This window comes from Antennarius striatus, chromosome 10 (assembly GCF_040054535.1).
Source record: "Antennarius striatus isolate MH-2024 chromosome 10, ASM4005453v1, whole genome shotgun sequence".
Classification (NCBI taxonomy): Eukaryota; Metazoa; Chordata; class Actinopteri; order Lophiiformes; family Antennariidae; genus Antennarius; species Antennarius striatus.
Window position 1 is genome coordinate 10,755,813 of NC_090785.1, and position 23,254 is coordinate 10,779,066.

The 23,254-nt window shown below is 41.6% G+C and overlaps 1 protein-coding gene across 1 annotated transcript in view; it reads left to right on the forward strand.

Moving 5' to 3' along the window:
- Positions 1-21,075, forward strand: part of trpc7b (transient receptor potential cation channel, subfamily C, member 7b) — a 44,245-nt gene extending 23,170 nt beyond the window's left edge. Inside the window, exons 7-12 of the mRNA XM_068325640.1 lie at positions 504-768; positions 16,734-16,929; positions 17,643-17,864; positions 19,646-19,726; positions 20,456-20,531; positions 20,877-21,075. Coding sequence (XP_068181741.1) covers positions 504-768; positions 16,734-16,929; positions 17,643-17,864; positions 19,646-19,726; positions 20,456-20,531; positions 20,877-21,016 — 980 coding nt within the window. The 3' untranslated portion in view covers positions 21,017-21,075. The remainder of the gene's footprint in view (positions 1-503; positions 769-16,733; positions 16,930-17,642; positions 17,865-19,645; positions 19,727-20,455; positions 20,532-20,876) is intronic.
- The last annotated feature ends 2,179 nt before the right edge of the window (positions 21,076-23,254 follow it).

Sequence of the window (23,254 nt, forward strand, 5' to 3'; positions counted from 1 at the left end):
TAGCAAAGATGTGAAAAATAAACATGGACTTTGATGAAAAAAATTACTTATAGAATAGTTAAAGTATCAAATCATGCCACAACATGATTTTAATTGATGACGGAAAAGGACTGAACATTTATAATACAGGAATACAGTTAAAAATATAATTTCTCCTTTCAGTCCTTCCAGGAAATTTTGAAATTACATTTGTACTAATTAACACAAACTCAACCATACATTCTGCACCACCTTGCAGTTTTGTCCATATCACCACAAATGTAATTAAACCTTAGCAGTTTCTAAGATTTAGCCTCCAACGTCCTGGAAGAGCTGACCATTAATTCTGGAGATATTCCAGCCTGGCTGAAATGACTACCATCCAAGATCCCATTACTTTATTTTCTTAATGTGCAAATAACTCCCTTGAAATATAAATAACTCAACAAGTCATGTTCTGACTCTTCAGGAAGGCATTCACATGATAGAGCTTATCTCATCACTTGTCTTTAATTTTCTTCCAGCCAGGAACAAGTGGCGTCCATCAGACCCCCAGATCATTTCAGAAGGCCTGTACGCCATTGCTGTGGTACTCAGCTTCTCACGCATTGCTTACATCCTGCCAGCCAATGAGAGCTTTGGCCCACTGCAGATCTCACTGGGGCGAACAGTCAAAGATATTTTCAAGTTCATGGTCATCTTCATCATGGTGTTTGTGGCCTTTATGATCGGCATGTTCAACTTGTACTCATACTACCTGGGAGCCAAGTACAATCCTGCCTTCACCACGTGAGTTATGCTTGGCTGTGAAAGCAAATGTGTGTCACTTTTTAAATGATGGTTATGTCAAAACATAGATAAGCAGGGTGCACACAAAAATGTGTGCACTAGGCATGGAGGCTAAGCTTTATTGTAGCCTGTACTCTTTGCTGCATGACAAACCCCTGCTTTTCCAGTCACATTTCAGTTGTACCACAACAAGAAAAAGTTAAGTAATAAATAAATAAACCAGGTAGATTTCTATGATGGCCCTGCTTTTCATGTTTATATCTGAAATGATAGCAAGTAAATTAAAAGGAATATAGTATTGACAAAAGGGTTTCATTGGATGTGCCTACATTGCAGACAAAGGCACAAAACAAGGAAATCCTCAGGAGAAGATAAATTGTCACATGTCTTGCTTAATGAGACTGAGTTCATTAAATCCATGGTGCTTTGTCCATGGCAGAGATTAAAGTTTAATCTTCAATCAGGCATAATGGTAGCCATCTGAATAATACGTTAATTTTAATAAGGAGGACAGGGGAATGCAATGGCTCATTCATTATGTTTTATAGCATAGGCTGTTTGAGTGGGTTTTGAAATCACAATTTTAAAAAATGGGCAGAATATTTCGCTTTGAGTATTTTGTAAGGAAGAGAAATTGTCTTTTTGGCTTCCATAAAGACAACCAGTGTGAGGCAAATTTCCTATTTCCGCTATTTAGATGACCTGTCCTACTGTTCCTGTTTTTGTCCTGGTAGGATGATAAAGTTTTCACATCCTATCGTTCGAAACTACAACCCTTTGAATTGTCCGGACCACGGAGCTGTCTTCATCACCCTGTTAGGATGATGAAGTTTTCAGAGTTGAGTCAATAATCTGGGTGGGATGGGTCATGGTTGAACAATTGTAGGATTGTCAAAAGAGTAATTCAATCATCCAAATGCAGAATATAGCCCCTATTCTGCATTTGGTGGCAATGTTGTTGTGTTTGAAGCTGGAAAATCATCCAACTAAAATCACAAAAGTGTACTAACGACCATTATCATACACTTTTCTGAGGCAGAAAGTTCTCTAAATGTCCTGAAGTGAGTGGAGGGCACAGGCGCTGTACTTGGGGGCTGGAAAAGATCATCTGGAAATTGTGTCCCTTTGGTGCTGTGGAGCAACTAGCAAACACACATATGCAGTAACTCAGAAGACTCTTGACAAAGCAGTGATTCTCAAGAGATGCTTTTGTGTTTTCCGTGTTTGTGGGTGCAATACAGGGTGTGGAGGTTTTGTAGTAACCGAGTCTGCAAACTTCCCCGTTGGGGGCTGTTGGTTAGCCTGAGAGCTGTGGAGACCCACTGTAAGTCTTGAGAGCAATGACTTAGAAAGTCCTTGATCCTGAAGTGGTCAGCATTTGTTGAAACTCCAGTAGTTATGTGACCGGTCTGCTTGAGATAGAGGCAGAGCTTAGGTGATTAGGAACAACCTCATGGTGGTCCCCTGATGTTTCAGTCAAAGAACTGTGACAATGGCATCCTCCTTAAATCAATTTGCTCTGTATGCATATCAATTTGAGTCCAATGTGGATGGGAGGATGGTAATGATGTGGCGTCAGACTCCCAGGTCTACATGATTACTGCTGAAAGTTCCACCGGAAGACAGCCATTAAAGCAGATGATGGTGGTCTTTTCGGCAGCAGGATAAGTGTAGCAGACCTACAGCAGGGATTGAAACTTGTTTGTGTGTGTGTTTCTATGTAGCACAGCAGAAATTTTATTAAAATAAATGGCAAAAGTAAAAATTGATAGAGTTTGGGTTTATGGTTACCACTGGGGATTTTGTCTAAAGACTTGTTTGAACTGCAGGATTTATACTAACTCATTCAAGCATCTTGCGTGCTCATCCTTTCACATCAGGCACACCCAGAGTGATGGTGGATCTTTCAATGTCATTGTCTCATATTTGTAGGTCAGTCATTCATCTTTGGCTGCTGACAGAATTTTTTATCTTTATTTATGTCAGAATGAAAACTCCATATGTATGTTGTCGCTCAATGCCACATATTTCAAGATATCTGCAGATTCAAACAAATGATATTAGACTGTGCAGAATCTGACAGAGCTTTCTAGGTTGTGATTTAAAATGATGAATGGGTAAGATTTAAGTGGCTTCCAAGGAACCAATGTGGAATGAATGATAACAGCAAGGTAACTGTTAGTTAAGGAGTAATTTCTAATTAAATTTTTAGTAGTAAGTAAATTATAAATGATTAGTTAACTAAGAAACTAATAGTTTTAATTTGATTTTAATTTAATTTAATATATTTTAGTAATCCCTGGAGGGAAATTAAGAGTAAACTCTAGTTAGTCAAATCCAATCACATGTATATGTTAGTTTGTACAGGCCATGAACAAACAAACACACACAGGGGGCTGTACGCACGCAGAGCTTGGCTGTCATCTTCCTCTCCACCACCACCTCCACTGAGTCCAGGGAGCAGCCTAGGACAGAACCCGCCTTCCTAATCAGCCTGTCTCGTCTCTTCCTGTCGGCTGCAGTGATGCTGCTCCCCCAGCAGACCACCCCATGAAAAATAGCTGAGGCTACTACTGTGTCATAAATAGTCTTCAGGAGTAGCCCCCGCACTCCAAAAGACCTCAGCCTCCTGAGCAGATAGAGTCTGCTCTGAACCTTTTTATAGAGAGAGTGAGTGTTGGTACTCCAGTCCAGTTTATTGTTCAGGTGAACACCCAGGTACTTGTAAGAGGACACCACCTCAGTGTCCGTACCCTGGATATTCACTGGTGTAACCAGGCAGTGATCGCCTGCGGAAAACCACCACCAGTTCCTTGATTTTACCCGCGTTGATCTGGAGGCAGTTCCGCTGGCACCAGTTCACAAAGTCCTGGTTCAGTTCTCTGTACTCTCTGCCGTCCCCATCAGTGACGAGGTCGACAATTACTTAGTCGTCAGAGAACTTCTGCAGGTGACATGTGGGGGAGTTGTAGGAGAAGTCTCCAGTGTAGAGGGTGAACAGGAACGGAGCCAGAACCGTTGCCTGTGGTGCCCCCGTGCTGCAGACAACTGTGCTTGACACACAATCCCGGGTCCTCAAGAACTGCAGGCGATTGGTCAAGTAGTCCAATATCCAGTCCATGGGAGATAAATGAAGTTGTTTTTTTCCGGTGATCTCCAGTTTGTCCCTTAGCAGTGCCGGTTGAAAGCACTGGAGAAATCAAAAAACCTGATCAAGGTTAGAGCAATAGGCACTTTTGTTCCTTCTAGATAATTTACTGAATTACTGTGGATTTCCTCAGCAGTACAAAAATAAGGCAATACATAATAATACAAGAATGAGAATGGTTACTGAGCATGGTTACTGCTGTTTTGTTTCTAGTTGTGCTGAAGAATTGTCCCATGATTGTAACTTTTCTTGCTGGCAGTATTTACCTGCCATTTGTACCTGAATTTCCCTTGGGATCATTAAAGTATATATCTATCTATCTATCTATCTATTTGCTGCATGTGATTATACACCTGATTGTCTACCTGCGGGCTCTGTACTGCATGTTCATGTGGTACAGACCCATTTATCTTTAGTGTGTGTGCAGATGTGTTTCATCTATAAATAGTTTTTATTTACACATAACTGTTGAGAATCATCAGGTCAGAGAGCTTTAAAATTCCCTTTATATTTCCTTGTAAAAATATTACATCTCCAAAGCTTGTAAGCTGTAGTTAAGTGGGTAGTGGCCAATACCAGGTGGAGTAATATTATATACTAATCTATGTTATATTTGTGCCGCTATTTGTTAAAGTGCACCAGATGTCTAGCTACTATTATCCTCCCATGTTTCTCCTGAAGCCTGGGAGCAATTTGCACGTTTATGACCCGCTGAACATGCATCTTAGAATCACTGATGCTAAAAGAGGTGTGATGGGACTTCTTGTGTAAGGGCTCGTCTTTCCCATACTGAGGTGTGAACCTAGCAGCTTCTCTGCTCGGAGGACTTAGAGGCTGTGAGTTCTGCTTGACTGCCCACACAAAGCCCAGGATCCAAGGCAATGTGATGAACAGACAGACACAACATTGATATGAGACGAGTTTGTCATATAGAATAAAAGATGGGGAGAAACATGGGTTAATAGAGTTGAGACGGACAGTCATTGAGATTGTGGTCATAAGTACGAAAGAAAATTGTAGATGGAGTGCCTTATCATTCCTATTGTATACTGATTGTTTAGACCAGGGGTCTCCAAACTTTGTCCTGCAAGGGCCACATAACTTTTCCCTTCTCTGATGGGGGGCCGGGGTCAGTTTGTATCAGAAAAACTGTTGCGATTGCAGGAGTGCCTAAACGCAAACACTTATTGTCTTCCAGAATTAAATATTAATAACCCTTTCCAGTTATGTCATGTGGGAGGGCGGCATAGAAGTCAATGAGACTGTCCGGCTTGAATGCGTCCTTCAGAACATCACAGTTCTGTAACTCGGCCAATTCAAACTGATAAAAAAGCGACGCTTCATCAATGTCAGCAACAAAGGGGTTCTGGAGAAGACGGACTTTCTTTTGCATTAGCATAGTTAACGGAATCGCACACCGAACTCTGCCGTCTGCATTTCCAGTGCTTCCACACACCTCCAGTTGGGAACGGGACCGCTGGGTTCTCTGCAGAAAGGTTTTGGGTTGCAGGGAGATAAATGAAGTTGTTTTTTTCACTTTGTCCAAAACTCATGCTAGGTTTATTTCAAATGCTATTATTATGTTGCAGATGAGTTTACTTTGGCCTCGTAGCTGCAAGTTAAAGCTATCCAGCATTTCTGTCAAGTCTGTTAAAAATGCAAGGTGCCATTTCCACTCTGGATCGATTTGCTCTGGAACCGTTTTGTCGAAGGGGGGGAGCATTTTTCTGGAACTGTTCAAGGGGCTGTGCCAAATATGGAGGTGGGTTGTATCCGGCTCGCGGGGCTTAGTCTGGGGTCCACCGGTTTAGATTTTAGAGAATTTCATCAAAGCTGACATCAAAACTCTGTTAAAATCCTAGCAACGTCTGACCTCATCACTGAGGGTTATTTTTGATTATATAAATGTGCTTTTATTCCTGTTCCTAGGGCACTTCTCTGAATTACCTGTGACACATTGCTACTGCAGGGGTTTCAACATGATAGATACCTCTTAATTTTGGTTGTTGTTGTCAGTACTGCCACCAGGGGTCATTCTCGTGTTAAATCTCACCTGTCTCAGAAGTGGTTGGCATAGATGCCAGGACTGAACAGTCAAAGACAAAATAATTACACATTTGACATTTTTTGTTTGTCATGCTTTATTATTATTGTTACTATAAGAATTTGAAATTCACATATTATGATGCATTTTTCTGAGTGTTTTGTGTCTGTGCATGTTAATTATTCTGCCCCAACCAAATGGTTCTGCATGTGACATGTTTGAAGGGGGTAATTGTGAATTCAAAACAACATCTCTCTGTCGTTCAGCAGAGGACAAGAGCCAGTACAGATGGAAGTGTGTGTGGATGTGCTCTGTGTGTGTGTGTGTGTGTGTGTGTGTGTGTGTGTGTGTGTGTGTGTGTGTGTGTGTGTGTGTGTGTGTGTGTGTGTGTGTGTGTGTGTGTGTGTGTGTGTGTGTGTGTGTGTGTGTGTGGGCTGTGTGACTTAAACTATCTGGTAGGACATGTTTGATGGGAGGCAGAAGAAAGGGCTGTTCTGATAGCTCTGATACAGGAAAAGGAGCAGACAGCCAGGTGGAGGTACTAATGACACCTCAGGAGGGTCCATTCAGACTCAGGGGCAGAAGGAGGGATGGGTATGGTGTAAGAGTGTAGCAGATGATATCACTCTGTCACACATAGGCTCACACAAGCTAACATCCACAGAATACACACATGTATGCGCAGCTGGATAGAGCTTAATGAAGACTGAGCAGAAATAGCCACACTTACCCAATCCCCATAGGAGAGAAGACTCAGACAGGGATATCTGACTCACGCACAATGCTGTCTGTTGAGTGCACACACAGTAATGTTCTCAAATGTGCAAATACACTTAAGTGGGGTGACACATGCAAGGGGAAACACTTTCACACCTTCTCAGCCTCCTTTTTTTTTTTTTTTTTTTTGGATCTGCAATATCAAGTGCTATGGAGGGCTAATAAACATTTACGTACAGATCAATTCAAACACACTTATCAGGATTCTGATTTGGACAGTGTCACTGAGGCAGTGGACCTGTCTCCATGTTTTAGTCAACCATGCATGACAACACTGCCTAGAAAGAGAGACAGGGAGAGGAGGAGGACAGGACGGGTGGAGGCACAGAAAGGAGAAATGTGTGCAAGTTTTTTGAAATAGTCAAAGGTGAAAGCTGTGCACATTTTCTAGGCAAGACCTTGAAAGTTTTGTTTAAAATTACAGATGCTAAACTAAATAAATTCATCAAGGAGCAACGGGAAAGGGCAAGGAAGGGTGATTTTGGTTCAGCTGCAAAAAATGTATCAGACAAGCCAGGATTCTTTCAAAAAGGAGAAAAAAGAAGGATAAGAGGTCAAACTGCCTGAGAAACAGACAACTGCACATAATTAGCTTAGGTTTAAAGTAGATGCATTTCACTAGGAGGTGTTTAAAATGGACAGGTGAAATCGTAAAATTAAAGTGACATTAATAAAATAATATTGTATTTGCTGAATATACATTATGTCAGCTGTTCTGTTTCCATCTATTAAAGCATATTACTTTGCCACTTCTCTGTGTATCGTTATTTTTGATTTTACATTTTGATTAGGATTATTGGATTGCTTTATTTGGGCTATGTTTCATACTAGTGAGATATAATCAAATTGAAAATCACAATTAGACACTGTGGGTAAGACAAGAAATATATCAGAATTAAGTCATATTAGTCATTCTAAATGGAGAGAAAGATAGGCAGCGAGGACAGAAATAGTAGAATGGATGTGGAATGGATAAAGGATGGAACATGAAATTGGAGAGGAGTACACCAGGTTGCAATATGAGGATGAGGCTGAAGACTGAGAGAACATGTCAGGCAGAAATAAGGGAAAAACAAGAGGAATGAGTCGTTGAGATAGAATTGCCAAGATTTGGATCATAGTTCCAAGACTGGAATCCTGGTGAGAGAGAGTGATGAGGTCTGAAAAGAGAAGAATTGACTGAGAGAGAGCAAAGAGTGAAAGAGATGCTTGACAGGGTCAGGGTGAGCAAGAAAGAGAATTTATTCACTCTGGAAGTGGCTGTGCTCAGCCTTTAGCAATTGAAAGTATGTGAATGTGAAGAGACACGACCAAAGGACACTCATACCTCCACTACATGAAATGAATGCTGTTAAGGTGATGCCACAACCCACCCTACTCTGCCTCTGATTACCTCAACATTAGTATGACGCTTCACACGTAAACTTTTTTTTTTTGATATACTGATTATGATCCTCACAGGGAAATTAGTGGTATACTCTAGTTAGTTGAATATCATGCATATATATTAGTGTATACAGGCCCTGAACACACAAACACACACAGGGGGCCTGTACGCATGTAGGGGAGGTAGAGTGGCAGGCAGCTCCTCTGTGGTGCGCCCATATGAGCAACTTGTAAGGGGGATGGCACTTTGCTCAAGGGCGCCTCGGCAGTGCTCTGGAGGTGAGCTGACGCCTCCCACAGTCAGCTCACCTCCTGTTTTTTTGGGAGGGAGCGGGAATCAAACTGCCATCTCAGAACATTGGCCGTCCCGCTCTAACGCGCTCTACCACTGAGCCACTACCGCTCCCATGAACCTTGAATACATATAAAATATAATTTTTACACCAAGCCTGTCAGAGGCAGAGAAGATGGAACAATGCATCATCAAGAGTAAGATTTGAAAAGGAAAATCTTTGATCCTGTAAAGGGAATACTGGACTCGATAGAGCTCCTTGCTCATATTATTACATCAAATATGAAGCACCCCATCATGGACTTGTCCAACATTGTCCTGGATATGTCTTAAAACTACTTGATTAGCTGAGAGGCTCCCTAACCCGAATTCCCTAATGACACCTTGAGCTGAACTGATTAGCTTTGATTCCAGCAAGGCTTTGGGTTAAAGTTCAGACTCACCTAGCTGAATCAAGCAAGAAATCTAACAAACAGCAAGAATGGTTACACCACAACCAAACACTTCTCATTACACTGTAACCTGCAGAGATTAACATGTCAAAAAATTTCAAAAAGACTAAGTACAAACCAATGCCAGACCCTAAAGGATTACTCCCAACATAGCACATGTTAAGTGGGTGAAGGAAATATTAGTACCTATAAACATCTCTGTGACTGAAGACTCAAAAACTACACTTGTAAAATAAAAGACAGGGAATTTAGCAATGGCTGAGGCATCTGTCATGGAGCTAATAGGCCTACTGCCACTTGTTCTCTATACACATCCAAGCGGTGTGATAACTGGAGGGATTTTTTTGACATCCCACAAAGAAAAACTGAGGTCTGAAGAAGACTTTTCCCTGTTAGAGGAGAAACTGATTGGCTGTCAGTTGCAACATGCTTCATTTCAAAACACATTCCAACCCTTGGCAACAGAATCAAATCCTTCAGAAGAACATAGAGTACATGAATGGCTGTCATCAGGATGAAGTACCCATGGTATCAAGCTTATTGACAATTTTCACAAATTTTGGAACAAAGTCCCTGGGGACTTCTGAAGCAGTTGCAGGGTACCAACGGGCCAAAAGGACTGCAGCTTCGGCTGTGATGGAGGCAAAACAGAGGGTGTGGGAGGAGTTCGGAGAGGCCATGGAGAAGGACTATCGGACGGCACCAAAGTTGTTCTTAAGGACTGTCGACACCTCAGGCAGGGGGAAACAGGGGACCATCCAAGCTGTATATGGCAAGGATGGGACACTGGTGACCTTGACTGAGGAGGTTGTCGGTCGGTGGAAGGAACACTTTGAGGAACTCCTGAATCCAACCACCCCAACTGACCCGTCCTCTGTTGCAGAGGCAGAGCTGGAGGATGATGGGGGATTCGAGTCAATCTCTCGGGGTGAAGTCACTGAGGTAGTTAAACAACTTCGCAGTGGCAAAGCCCTGGGTGTTGATGAGATTCGCCCGGAAATGCTGAAGGCTCTGGGTGTTGAGGGGCTGTCATGGATGACACGCCTCTTTAACATTGCGTGGAAAATCTGGGACAGTGCCGAAAGAGTGGCAGACTGGGGTGGTGGTTCCTCTTTTTAAAAAGGGGGACCAGAGGGTGTGTGCCAACTACAGGGACATCACACTCCTCAGCCTCCCTGAGAAAGTTTACTCCAAGGTGCTGGAAAGGAGGGTCTGGCCGATTGTCGAACCTCAGATTGAGGAGGAAAAATGTGGGTTCTGTCCTTGTCGTGGAACAACGAACCAGCTTTTTACTCTTGTAGGGATCCTAGAGGGGGCTTGGGAGTATGCCCATCCAGTCTACATGTGTTTTGTGGACTTGGAGAAGGCGTACGATCGGGTCCCCAGGGATATACTGTGGGAGGTACTGCGGGAGTATGGGGTGAGGGGGCCTCTCCTCAGGGCCATCCAATCCCTGTACGCCCAAAGTGAGAGCTGCGTTCGGGTTCTCGGCAGTAAGTCGGACTTGTTCCGAGTAGCTGTTGGCCTTTGCCAGGGCTCCGCTTTATCACAAATTTGTGATTTTCATGGACAGGATAACGAGGTGTAGTCGTGGTGAGGAGGGGTTACAGTTTGGTGGCCTGAAGATTGCATCGCTGCTTTTTGCAGATGATGTGGTCCTGTTTGTGTCATCAGCCTGTGACCTGCAGCACTCACTGGTCCGGTTTGTAGCCGTGTGTGAAGCGGTGGGGATGAGGATTAGCACCTCCAAATCTGAGGCCATGGTCCTTGGCAGGAAACCGGTGGACTACCTTCTCCGAGGGGGGAATAAGGTCCTTCAACAGGTAAAGGAGTTTAAGTATATTGGGGTCCTGTTCATGAGTGAGGGAACAATGGAGTGTGAGATTGGACGGAGAAATGGGGCAGCAGGAGCGGTATTGCAGTCGCTTTACCGCACTGTTGTCACAAAGGAGCTAAGCCGAGAGGCAAAGCTCTCTATCTACCGTTCAATCTTTGTTCCTACCCTCACCAATGGTCATGAGCAATGGGTCATGACCGAACGAACGAGATCGCGGATACAAGCGGCTGAAACGGGCTTTCTCAGGCGGATAACTGGTGTCTCCCTTAGAGTTAAGGGGAAAAACACTGCTGTTCGCGAGGGGCTCAGAGTAGAGCCGCTGCTCCTTCGCGTGGAAAGGAGTCAGTTGAGGTGGTTTTGGCATCTGGTGCGGATGCCTCCGGGACGCCTCCCTAGGGAAGTGTTTCTAGCACGTCCAGCTGGGAGGAGACCTCGGGGGAGACCCAGGACCAGGTGGAGGGATTATATCTCAACACTGGCCTGGGAACGCCTTGGGATCCCCCAGTCAGAGCTGATGGATGTGGCCGGGGAAAGGGAAGTTTGGGGCTCCTTGTTGAAGCTGCTGCCCCTGCGACCCGATTCCGGATAAGCGGTGGAAGATGAATGGATGGAGACCTTTTTTTTCTTCATTCAAACATGACAGTCTACCTCATACTGTCAGTACTTGAAAATGAAGAATGTTGATGTAAGAGTAAATTCTAGCATACACAGATTCAGGTCTAATTTATCCCAACTAGACCCTAAGCCCCACATCACTCAATGCAATTAGGGACAAAATGTCTCCAGTCCCATTCTCGACCACCCTCAGCAGAGATCTGACATCTCTCCCACCAATCAAGAAGGGCCCTTAAACCACTGACACTTAGCAAATACTGTTATGGGCAGATAAAAAAATCTAGCAAAACCTTGTTAACTCCATGGGCTACTTAAAAGTACTGACAGATCTGCGTCTCTGGAAACATAAAGTCATCATTCATACCAGGTAATAATCCATGTGCAATGCATGTAAATAATATAATAGAAAAACAATGTTTACATTTCTGCTTAATTATGTTATACAACATATTTGAGCATAACAGAATAAACATTGAGGACATGGACTAATCACTGCAAGCATAAAACCAATATCATGGGTTGGTAGAGCAGTAGAGCAACCTCTCCAAACATATCTTTTTATCTAGTTTTGAAAAAAAGAGGCAAACGCACAAAATCACTGAGTATGGTCTCACTGACAGTCCCATGCACCACTTCAACATGCTGATAAGTTCTGGGAGGGGTTTGTCAAATGTCCATTACTGTAAAAGTTTTAGTGATGAAAAGAGCAAAACCAGTGCATTGTTTACCTGGCTCATACTTTTTATTGCAGGATACCAAAGGAGAAGGCAATTCAAAAAGTTGCCTCAAGACATACAACAAAACAGTTTTTGTTGCTTTTCTGGCTTTTATGTCTCAGTTTAAACCCTGTGGTCTGTCATACAAATACGCACAAAGCCTCTTGAATGAGTACGCTCACGACAGGCAAACACATCAGATTTGATCAGTTCCTTGTTCTGTCTCCTTCGATTTAAAGTAGAGGCATAGGTACTATGGAGAGAAGAGGACTGGAAGAGGAAAGGAGAGATTAATATCTGCCTGATGACTGAATGGAGGAAGAAGGGAGAAAGAACAGAAGACCAGAAAACTGCTGTTCCTTAAAAACATCTATATTTGCATTTAAAGTCAGCCAATGTGAAAATAATTCTACAGATGTCAGAATAATTCTACAGATTAATAAAAGTAGAAACATCGACAGGAAATAAACCAGTTAAAACAGAAAGGAGGAAATCAAAGGAAGAGATTGATACAGAAATGGCTCAAAGCTGTTTGGATGAAAGACTGAAAGAGCTTGAGGGAGGAAAGGAGAGAGATATAGAGAAAGATATCAAAGCAGTGGTAATGGGAATGTAATGAGAAAATGGGTGAGAGAGAAAGAGAAACCTAATGAGAGGCCTACCAGAGATAGGAAGAGGCAGATAGAAAGGAACGAAAACAACAAGAGAGACAAATATAAAGCTAGAAAGATAGGGGGGGTTGATTTTGTTCTGATGGTGATTGGGTTTGGACTGATCCCGCAGAGCTGAGGTGACTCACCAGTCTCCCACACAACCAAACATACACACACACACACACACACACACACACACACACACACACACACACACACACACACACACACACACACACACATATACAGCGCGTGTGTGTGTGTGTGTGTGTGTGTGTGTGTGTGTGTGTGTGTGTGTGTGTGTGTGTGTGTGTGTGTGTGTGCGCGCGCATTAGCACACAATTGGGAGCTGCCAATCTTAATAATAAATAATAACACACTGTCCTGCTCTGGCTCCAGATGCCCGCTGCTTGGTGTACAATGCTGCACAACACGTAAACACACACAGACACACACACATGCTTGTTAAAATCATCCTCGAGCACTGAGTATCTCATTTGTCTTACCAACAGTAACAGTATAAAACAAACATGGAATGACCAGCTAACAGGAGCAAAACAATATTTATTGATCTTGATATCCAAGGATATATTTTAGAATTTCATTAATCTCACTTTGTCCCAGAGAGACATCTATTATACTGTGTCCGATGTACAGAAAAGCAGAAACACCAGAAAACACTGTTGGGTCTGGAAACAGACCTCCTACTCTCATATAGTAAATCCTTCTATCCTTACCATTCATATCAGTGAATTAGGTAGAAGGAAGAGTGTGGAGGTGCAAAACATGTTGTCATGAACCATATGTTAACTCATATGGGGTCATAAGAGGGGTTCTCTAGCCATACTGCTGTCTTCACACACATTTCTAACAGCTTTTTGTAATTTTATATATTTATATCAATATATCCGCCAAGCTGGGCAGATGAACAGTATGCATGAATAGTATGTGTTGAGAGTGTAATTTTAACAATCTCAGAGTTCACTTATCCCTGCGAGTGTCTGGATTCAATAGCGCATTTGTGGCCTGGAACAGAGCCCTTCATCAGTATCTACACTCACATTTTCTGAACAAGAAAATCTAAATCAAAAGAACGTTTCACACGGGTGGGAAGGGAAGAAGTGCTGGAAGAAAGGATAATTTTATAAAAAGATAATTGGAAAAAGGGCGGCATGGTGGCACAGTGGGTATCGCTGTCGCCACACAACACGGTGGGTCCGGGTTCATATCCTGCTCTGTGCGGAGTTTGCATGTTCTCCCCATGTCTGCGTGGGTTCTCTCCGGGTTCTCCGACTTCCTCCCACCTTAAAAAATATGCGCTTCAGGTTGATTGGCCGGTCCCAAATTGCCCGTAGGAGAGAGTGTGTGCGTGCATGGTTGTCTGTCTTTGTATGTGGCTCCGCGGCTGGCATCGTGCCCGAAGTGTCCCCCGCCTCACGCCCTATGCCAGCTGGGATAGGCGCCAGCTCCCTGTGACCTCCTGCGGTCGATAAAGATAAAGATAAAATGAATAATTGGAAGAATTGCACAATCAGGGCTTTATAATTGTCCTTTTTTTCCAAGTTTTTTTTTTTTATTTCAGAGCGATGGACAAATGTTTTTTTAATCTTGAGAGAGAGGTTCCACGTAAGTGATGAGACATTATTTAACCAAGAGAAGAAGGCTTTTCTACCAAAATCCTTCTTTACAGCTCTCCTGATTGTGGTTATGGGTGATAGTAAGGGAGTGGATGATATTGCTGATCATAGCATTTGGTCGCTGTTAGTCTCACAGCAACCTGATGGCGAGGGCGTCTAACTCAAAGGATTGATACTATTCATCCTCAGGAGCTTGTTTGTGTTCACACGTCTCAAGTGTGATACGTAATGTCTCGGTGTTTATGATAATGATGCCTCTGCATCAGCGTTCACTGTGAAGGAAATGCCTATTTCTAAGATGTTAGAAAACAAGCGTTCACTGATTACAAGATTATCACTGATGTTCTTCTATTATTATTTATGTTTATGTTTTGTGCTATGCCACCCCCATGTCTGATGATATATTTATGTGGTTGTTTTTCCTGAAGTCCCCCTTTTGTTGATAAGCAGTGATTGATACGTTATTGAAGAGTTATTTTCCCGCTATGGTAAATTGTCTCATACCTCCACCTTCGGACAAGTCAGAGATCAAGGGTTGATAGGAGATCTGGACCTCCGAAAGTCTTGAGTATTTTGAGTTTGGGAGTCCAGTGTACAGTGTGTCCTCAAACTATAGAGGTTAAAGCAGTGCATGACACAGTGAAACCAAATTAAAGGTATAAAGGGCAGTGAATATGCGGAAGAGCTGCTATCAGCAGAAGATTTATGCTAAGTTTATGGAGGAACATGTTTTGGAACCAGATTTTATGCTCACCTCATCTCTCTTTTTTAAGACCAATAAAAAAGTCTGAAAAAGGGATTGATGGTTTTTTTTGTAGAAATGTTATTGCAAGCAACTTTTTCTTTCTTTTTTTGTTTGCACATCAGCTCAGTTTTTTAGCACTCAGGATAAAACTCTGCACAATCTCATACACTGAAACACCAAGATGGAGTTTAGCACTGATTCTAGGCATAATACCACAAGGACATCTGTCATGTTAGCAGATCACCAAGTAGTCGATACATGTTGACATTGAACAATCAATATAAATAAAATTTATTTTAAAGTGATGCATTATTTAATCTAAATAGGCAAGCAATAGTTAAGTCATTACTTTTTCAGCAGCCTATTCTTCTCTGACGAGACCAAGTACTGAGCCGATAATTGTACCCTGGAAAATGGTGTATTTTTTGAAAGAAAAGTGTTAAATGAAGGCAGAGATCTGTTTCACATCAGTTTTGACAAAGAAAAACACACACGCACGCACGCACGCACACACACACACACACACACACACACACACACACACACACACACACACACACACACACACACACACACACAACTCTGGTCTTGAAGGTTAAATAGTGTTTTTTTGTCTGACTAAAAGGTTAAATCTAAAGTGCCCAGAAGAGTTTGTTCCCATGGGCTTGTGAGAAAAAGAAAAAGGACACAGTCAGGCCTGTTTATCTGTTTGTGTCTGTCATCCTATACATTTGAGGTGTTTTTTGCTCTCTGTGCCCTCTCTCTGCTTGACAATGAAACTTGGTCTCTGTGAAAGAAATGAAGCTGGAACCTTCCTACAGCCACAAACCTAGATATCTGCTCTCCCCAGTCTCCTTCCAACTTTCCCCTCCCCCAGCAATCTCAGCAGGTGGCTTCTACCTCCTTGCCACTTGCCAGTCAAGGAAAATTTGCTGACAGATATGTAACTGAATGTCAATTTACACAGGTCTCAGAGCTTTTTACTTCTTATAAGTCTCAAAAGTTTCATAGTGGAATCCAGGTCAGAGCATGCTTCATTTTCGAAATGAGAAAGGTTTTTCGTCTCGGTGTCAAGGGAAAAAGTTTCGCTTAAAGAAATGCTGGTCTGTCTAACAAAAAGTCTCTGAAATCTAATTATTATGACAGTCAAAATTTGATAACAAAATGAATATCATCACAACTTTTTGAACATATTCCCTTCCGAACGACCTCTATGAATGGAAATACGTTGCCTTTTTATACATGCAGATTCGAAAAAGATCACTTACCCATCTATTGCAATGCAAGTGGGGTTTTTTTCATTACCTTTTGTGACTTTTCCAAATTTATTTGATAAAAATTTCAGCAAAATGTATCAGACTCTATCACTTTCTTCCTATTGACTCAACAATATCTTAAATCCGTCTGCTCCTTCAGCTTTGCAGAAGTGAAGCATGTATTTGTGAATTTGGAACGGAGAATGTGTGTAACTGTATCAGGTGTATGTGCGTTTATTTTTGAGAGATAAATGTCTAATGGTTTCGGGACTCATCAGGTATTTCATCAGTGCCACATCATAAACCCCACAACTGGGTGTTTGTGTGAAAGAGCAATAAGCTGTTAACACAGTTCATTGTCATATGCTGATTTCTCACTGCTGTATTTTCTCTTTCATTCCTTCCAGGGTTGAGGAGAGTTTTAAGACTCTGTTCTGGTCGATCTTTGGTCTTTCTGAAGTGATCTCAGTGGTGTTGAAGTACGACCATAAGTTTATAGAAAACATTGGCTACGTGTTATATGGAGTCTATAATGTCACAATGGTGGTAGTTCTTCTCAACATGCTCATCGCCATGATCAACAGCTCATACCAAGAGATAGAGGTGAGTAAGTTCATAGGCCTTTTTTGATCCAGTGAGAGCTGTAAACACCACAAGTCATACCCCTTAAAATCAGAATTCAAAATAAAAGCTGAGTCAAATCTCAAAATAAACTCAATGATATTATTCTCACCAAGTATATTTTTTTTGTTATCAAACATGTTAAAAAGACTACCACTTAATAGTCAGTAATCTAGCATATCTGAAATGGTCCAAGTGAAATTATTTCACCTGCAATATCCCACAAAAAACAGACGGACCATAGCCCATTATTGACTGACATATATTGCTTTTTGGTAGCAAAGCATAAGCATTACAGTTCATCACTTTGGCCAGCATTTTCATCCCGGATATCTGCGTTGTTGTGTGGACGGAAGGCATAACCGCAACAAAAAGCCTTGCTGCCCGATGCCTTACGCCACATTGTTCACGTGATTCCTTTGGGCAGATGCGCCGTGATCGGTTGGGCGGTAGTGGGTGGAGTTAAAACGTGACACCGTGAGGTTTTCAAGTGAGCTTATTCAAATATATAGGTGGGGAGATGCTTTTTGGTAGCAAAGTAAAAGCATTACAGTTATAGCTATTCACACATAGTTCTAGCAAACATTAGTTTCCTGTTGTTGAAATGTTTGATCTGTTCTAACTAATATTTTATAGTTTTGGCATAGCAATATTGATCATAATATGTATGAGTGTATGTCGGCTGGTCTCTGCAGGAGGACGCTGATGTGGAGTGGAAGTTTGCACGAGCCAAGTTGTGGCTCTCCTACTTTGATGAGGGTCGCACGCTACCCGCCCCCTTCAACCTGGTTCCCAGCCCAAAGTCATTCTACTACCTGGTCCTCCGCATCAAGTCCTGCCTGATACGCCTCTGCAAGGCCAAAAGTCATCGGCACAACAATGAATTGGAGTTGGGCATGCTAAACCAACAAGTCAAGGTCAGCATGAAGAATTCTCCTTGGTTGTGATCATGTGATAAATAACACAAACCAAAATCAAGTTGCTGTTTTATGCACGTTATCTAATGTTACAGACAAAAACTAATTGTCTGGCATTAATGTTGACACTTGTGATATTTGCTTTGACCATCAGTTTAGTTTCTTTACAATTGTGCATTTTTTTTACTTCTTATAAAGAATGACAGGTATGGTGATAATCAAGTTATATACTTTCCATGTTGATATTGCAGGATTATTTTCTGTTAAAGGATTTGTTTTCCCTTTAGATTCATTTAATGAACTGGTGAACTCACACAGGGGGCAAAGGAAAAGCTCATTATTTGCATCTATAACAATCTGCTGTGGGCTTGTTTTTATATTCTTGGGTTAACTGTTTGCCACTGACAATTATAATGTGTCCCATGTGTTCAGAAAACTCACACACAGCAAGTTTCATTTATTTACGCAGCTTCTTCTTCTCAAGGATTGTCCACCTAAATAGAATAGCTGCAATGAAATTAAATTGTCAGGTGAAGAAAATGAATTGTTTAACAGAGAATCCATCTTATAGAAGGCCTTGTCCACAGGCATTTGTCTCATTCCTCAGGTCAAATAGTTCACCTAAGCTATTAGTCAGGCCATCTGATCTGCCCGATCACCCAGGCAGGTTTCAGGTTGGAAGAAGATAAGTTACATCCATCTACCTCTGAGAGTGCCGAAACTTCTCTCCAGCCTTAACTGTTTAAGGGCATAGCTAAGCCGAAGCAGTAGCAATTAATGAAGCAGAAGCAATTAACACAATAGAGAATATCGTCTAAGAATCAAAGACTGAAGTGCTTCTTGTGTAGAACTTCCACAGTTTGAGGAAAGTCAATGCGCTGAATAGAAGTGAAAAATGTTAGTTTATTGTCAGCATATGTCTGGACAGAGTCAGACATAGAGCTACTTAATGCATAAGTCCAGTATGAATGACTGAGTCTCTTCTAATTAATTTATTAGGGACCAGTAAGTTCAGTTATTAAATTCCAGTCAAAAGGGGGGGTAAAGGATATTATATTAACTATATTAATATATACTATATATTATATTAACTAATTTTATTCTGCTCTTTGTTCAGACACCTATATAATAATAATTATTATTATTATAATAACAATAATAATAATAATAATAATAATAATAATAATAATAATAATAATAATAATAATAATAATAATAATAATAATGGATTAGATTTATTTAGCGCTTTTCTGGACACTCAAATTTGTTTTTACACTGGATGCATTATTCACTGACTCTTCATTCATACCTGGTGATGGTAAGCGACATATGTAGCTATGGCTGCCCTGGGGCAGACTGACGGAGACATGGCTGCCAATCTGTCCATACGGCCCCTTCGACCACCACCGGAAAAATCACACACATTCACACACTAGCGAGTGCCCCACTGGAGGCAAGGAGGGTACAGTGTCTTGCCCAAGGACACAAAGACAAATGACTCAGCGGGAACAGGAATTGAACCGCCGATCTTGAATCACTGGATGACTTGCTCTACCACTGAGCCACTGCCGCCCCTATATGCAGATACACTATAATGTTAAAGGAATTTTGACACTTCAGTGCTGAAATGAGGTGGAAGATATATCAAGCTTGGGATGCAAGTATTAAGGAAAGCCTTTTGTTTTTTGTTTGGCAGTGTTCCCCACTTTTCTGATGCTTCAGTTATAGAAGATTATTTGACCCTGAAATATGATGTTAACACTTAACTGATGTCTGCACAGGACGAGTGCTTCAGGTCTTACCCACGTCCAGGAGAAGAGTTCTTCCCCAGAAAATCTAGGAAACTCCCAACCAGATACCAGGTAAGACAGAGGATGAAGGATGGGTAGAAAATATCAGAAAAGAACAAAAGAGCATAATGAATGAAGAAAATATATAGGGAAAATAGAGATGGAAGGAATAATGCGAAGGGTGAATAGGGTAAAAAGTAACCAGAATGGATGGCAGATGTGAAGAGTGAGGAGAAATAAAAGAAATCAATTACCAAGAGTTCAAACAGAAGGGCACTGGCTGAATGGGAGGCAGGATGAAACAAGGCATTGGGAGTGAAAGGAGGATGAGCAGGGAACAAAATTAGAACAACACAGTGTGACTGAAAAATGTTACTAATGAGCTGATTGGAGGAGATTGAAAGCATCCCACTGAGCGAGGACAAGAAGCTCTCCTCCTTAGTCTGCCTTCACCCTTTCACCTGGGGGAAGTCTTAACTCTCTTCACTACTCATCTGTGCCTCATTTCCAACATCCAGCACACAGATACACAAAATGAGTCCTGCCAACCATTGAAATGTCACTTGATCGTACATTTGTAGATGTGCTGTATGGATGGTGACAGGTATCGACGTATCAGCCTCCTCACATGCGGAGATTGGCTGCTAAAGCCCTGCTGGCTGCTAATCCCTCATGGTTATAGATCAATATTATTTTCAACACACTCCCTGCCAGTGTGTTGCTCTCTACTACCTGGCACTATTCCTTTTTCCATCACACTTGCCACATTGGCCACATTTAATCTACGTCTCCTCTTCATAGAACATAATGAAGCGCCTGATTAAGCGCTATGTCCTTAAGGCTCAAGTGGACAGAGAGAGTGATGAAGTCAATGAAGGTAAATGCTCCCTCTTCATTAAAGCCTGCTGTCTTTATGTCATTGTTTGCTCAACGAATGTGAATGTGTTACTGTAGGCAATGTTGAAAGGCGAAGTGTTGTGTGAGTGTGTGTGTGTGTGTGTGTGTGTGTGTGTGTGTGTGTGTGCGTGCGTGCGTGCGTGCGTGCGTGCGTGTGTGTGTGTGTGTGTGGAGAGAGAGAGAGAAAGCCATGGAATGAGGTTGTCCTGCATATGCTCCTGCATTCCAATAGGACAGATTTGCGGCCTTGTTAAATGTAGACATGTCTGCATGTCCTCTGCTTTACAAGCCCTGACTGTTGTCTCCATGTGTGACTGCATTGTAGGTGAGCTGAAGGAGATCAAGCAAGACATTTCCAGCCTTCGTTACGAGCTCCTGGAGGAGAAGTCGCAGGCTGCCGGAGAGCTGGCTCTGCTCATCCAACAACTTGGTGACAAGTTTGGCAAGAACACCATGAGACACTGACAGAACTTGCAAGGAGGGGAGAGGAAAAGCGGGACGGATATGAAAGATTAAAGGAGGGCAGAAAGTAAGGTCCAAATGGATATTTTTAAGACCTTTGTAAAAATATAAATGGGAACAAAGGGGGGGGGGGTTCTTGGGTTAACAAATAAAGCACAGATATCAAATATTCTCACTCAAAAGGCAAGTGGTATGTTTATGCCATGAGCAATTGGGGGAATCTGAAAGCAGGAAACAACTAAAGCAAGTGTGAGTATAAGGGTCAGAGTTGAAGTAAACTCAGTTGGAGTGGGTTTGTGTTGACAGCTGAATACTAATTAAAAGCAAGGTCTTTGGGGAATGAGAGAGGAAAGAGAGACAGAGGATGGGGTAGGGTCAGAAGAATGAAAAAGAGAACTTCAGCAACATGAGAAGGGAAAAGGCATCACAGGTCAGAAGATTGAAGCAGTACAACAAAGAGGGCCGCCATATCTGCTGCCTAGAGATATTGGCATGTTACCCACATGAAGGAGAGAGAAATGCCAATTGAGAGAGAGGATGACACAGATGGCCTTTATAAGAATAGGCATAGTGAAGCCTGTTAAGGTACTGTACACCCCTTTATATACCAGGCTATCTAATTAATGCATTTCAACCCATGTGTCATAATTTCTGATCAGAGCTCAGACGATTCAGGGAAAGGCAGGATGCATGTCTCATATAGAAATGTAACGTCAACCTCATATTGTTGTGTTTGTCATAAAGCATTTTTATGTCCACATAACACAATAGAGACAAATTGCTGCAGCTCCATTTGGACCTTCTCCAAGAGATCTTACATTAGAAGAATCTGACTTTGATGAGGCAATAAGATTACTCCACACATCTTACCTTTTGCCACAGTGTTCCATAAATGTTGTAATAATAGCTAACTCATGAGAAGCACATCCAGATAGCTCATTAAAAAAACAAGGAGAAACAAGTCAATACCTATGTAATACATATTTTAACTGCTGCATATCAATACAATATTAAATATGATCACGATAACTAATGTACTGCAATGAACTAGTGACTCATCTAGGGCGTTTAGCCCCTCATTCCCGTAGCCAGCTGGGATAGGCTCCAGCGTAACCAACGACCTGTATTTTGGATAAGCAGCTAAAGACGAGAATTAAACTCGTCTCTTCTTCAAGAAGATGAATGAATGAATAACCAATGTAAATATTTTCCTTTTTTGAACCGTTGTAGCACACCGGCATGTTTTACTTCCGCTGAAATTTTCTCAAATAAGTGCATTTACCACGGGGGTAGGAAATCCAGATTGCGTCAGTCACTGGAAATGAAAAAAATTGTTTGAGTTAAAGAGATAAATGAAAAAATGTGAGATTTTATTTATGGAACAGCAGTATAGTCAATCCAAATTTGGCTGCTCAGGCTGTGTGGAGTAATTTTATGGTCTTACTTTTGGAGACTTGCTTTTTTACATACTGCTGCACAAGCTAAATGAGTCTTTTAGATTTCACCAGAGATTTGAATGAAGGCATTTGGAAAGTATAGCATTTACTTTGAACAAAGTGGGAGACCTTATCTACAGCAAACAATATAGAGAAGTAGATACAAATCTGGGGCTAAGGATTTTGTCTACAAGCCAAAACATCTGATGTTATTGTTACATAAACCTAGGACCGTTAATAACAAGTATATCTCTTCACTTATTTTCTGTAATCCTCTCCAATCCAGATCAGAGACATAATTGTACAATTTTAATGACATTCTGTAGAATACTGTATTGTTGTTATCAATCTTTATTATGTTATGATACCCCAGTAATTTCTAAATTCAACTGCTTCTGAGAGATATCATCCTGTTTATTTTTTCATGTAGTAATTCAACGATGTCATTATCATCATTAGACACTTTCACTGTTGAATTTTTAATCAATTTATGGAATAGGTCTCACCAAGAATTCAGCCCTGGAATCAAATCCTTGGAATGAATCATATAAATCCTCCTTTTTGTATAAAATGAAAACATTATCAAGCACTTCATGTATCTGTTCAGATTTGACAAGGTTCTAAAACTTGTGCAATCTACTGCAGTGCAGTAGACTCAGCACACATCTTTACACCATTGAAGTAGGATCTTTCACTATTGTTTGCTGTTGCAGACACACAAATGTTATTTTGAGTCATGTTTTCATTGAAGATAAACAGTGGCATTTAAACTTGTGTCTTCATTTATTTGTAATATGTGTTTGTC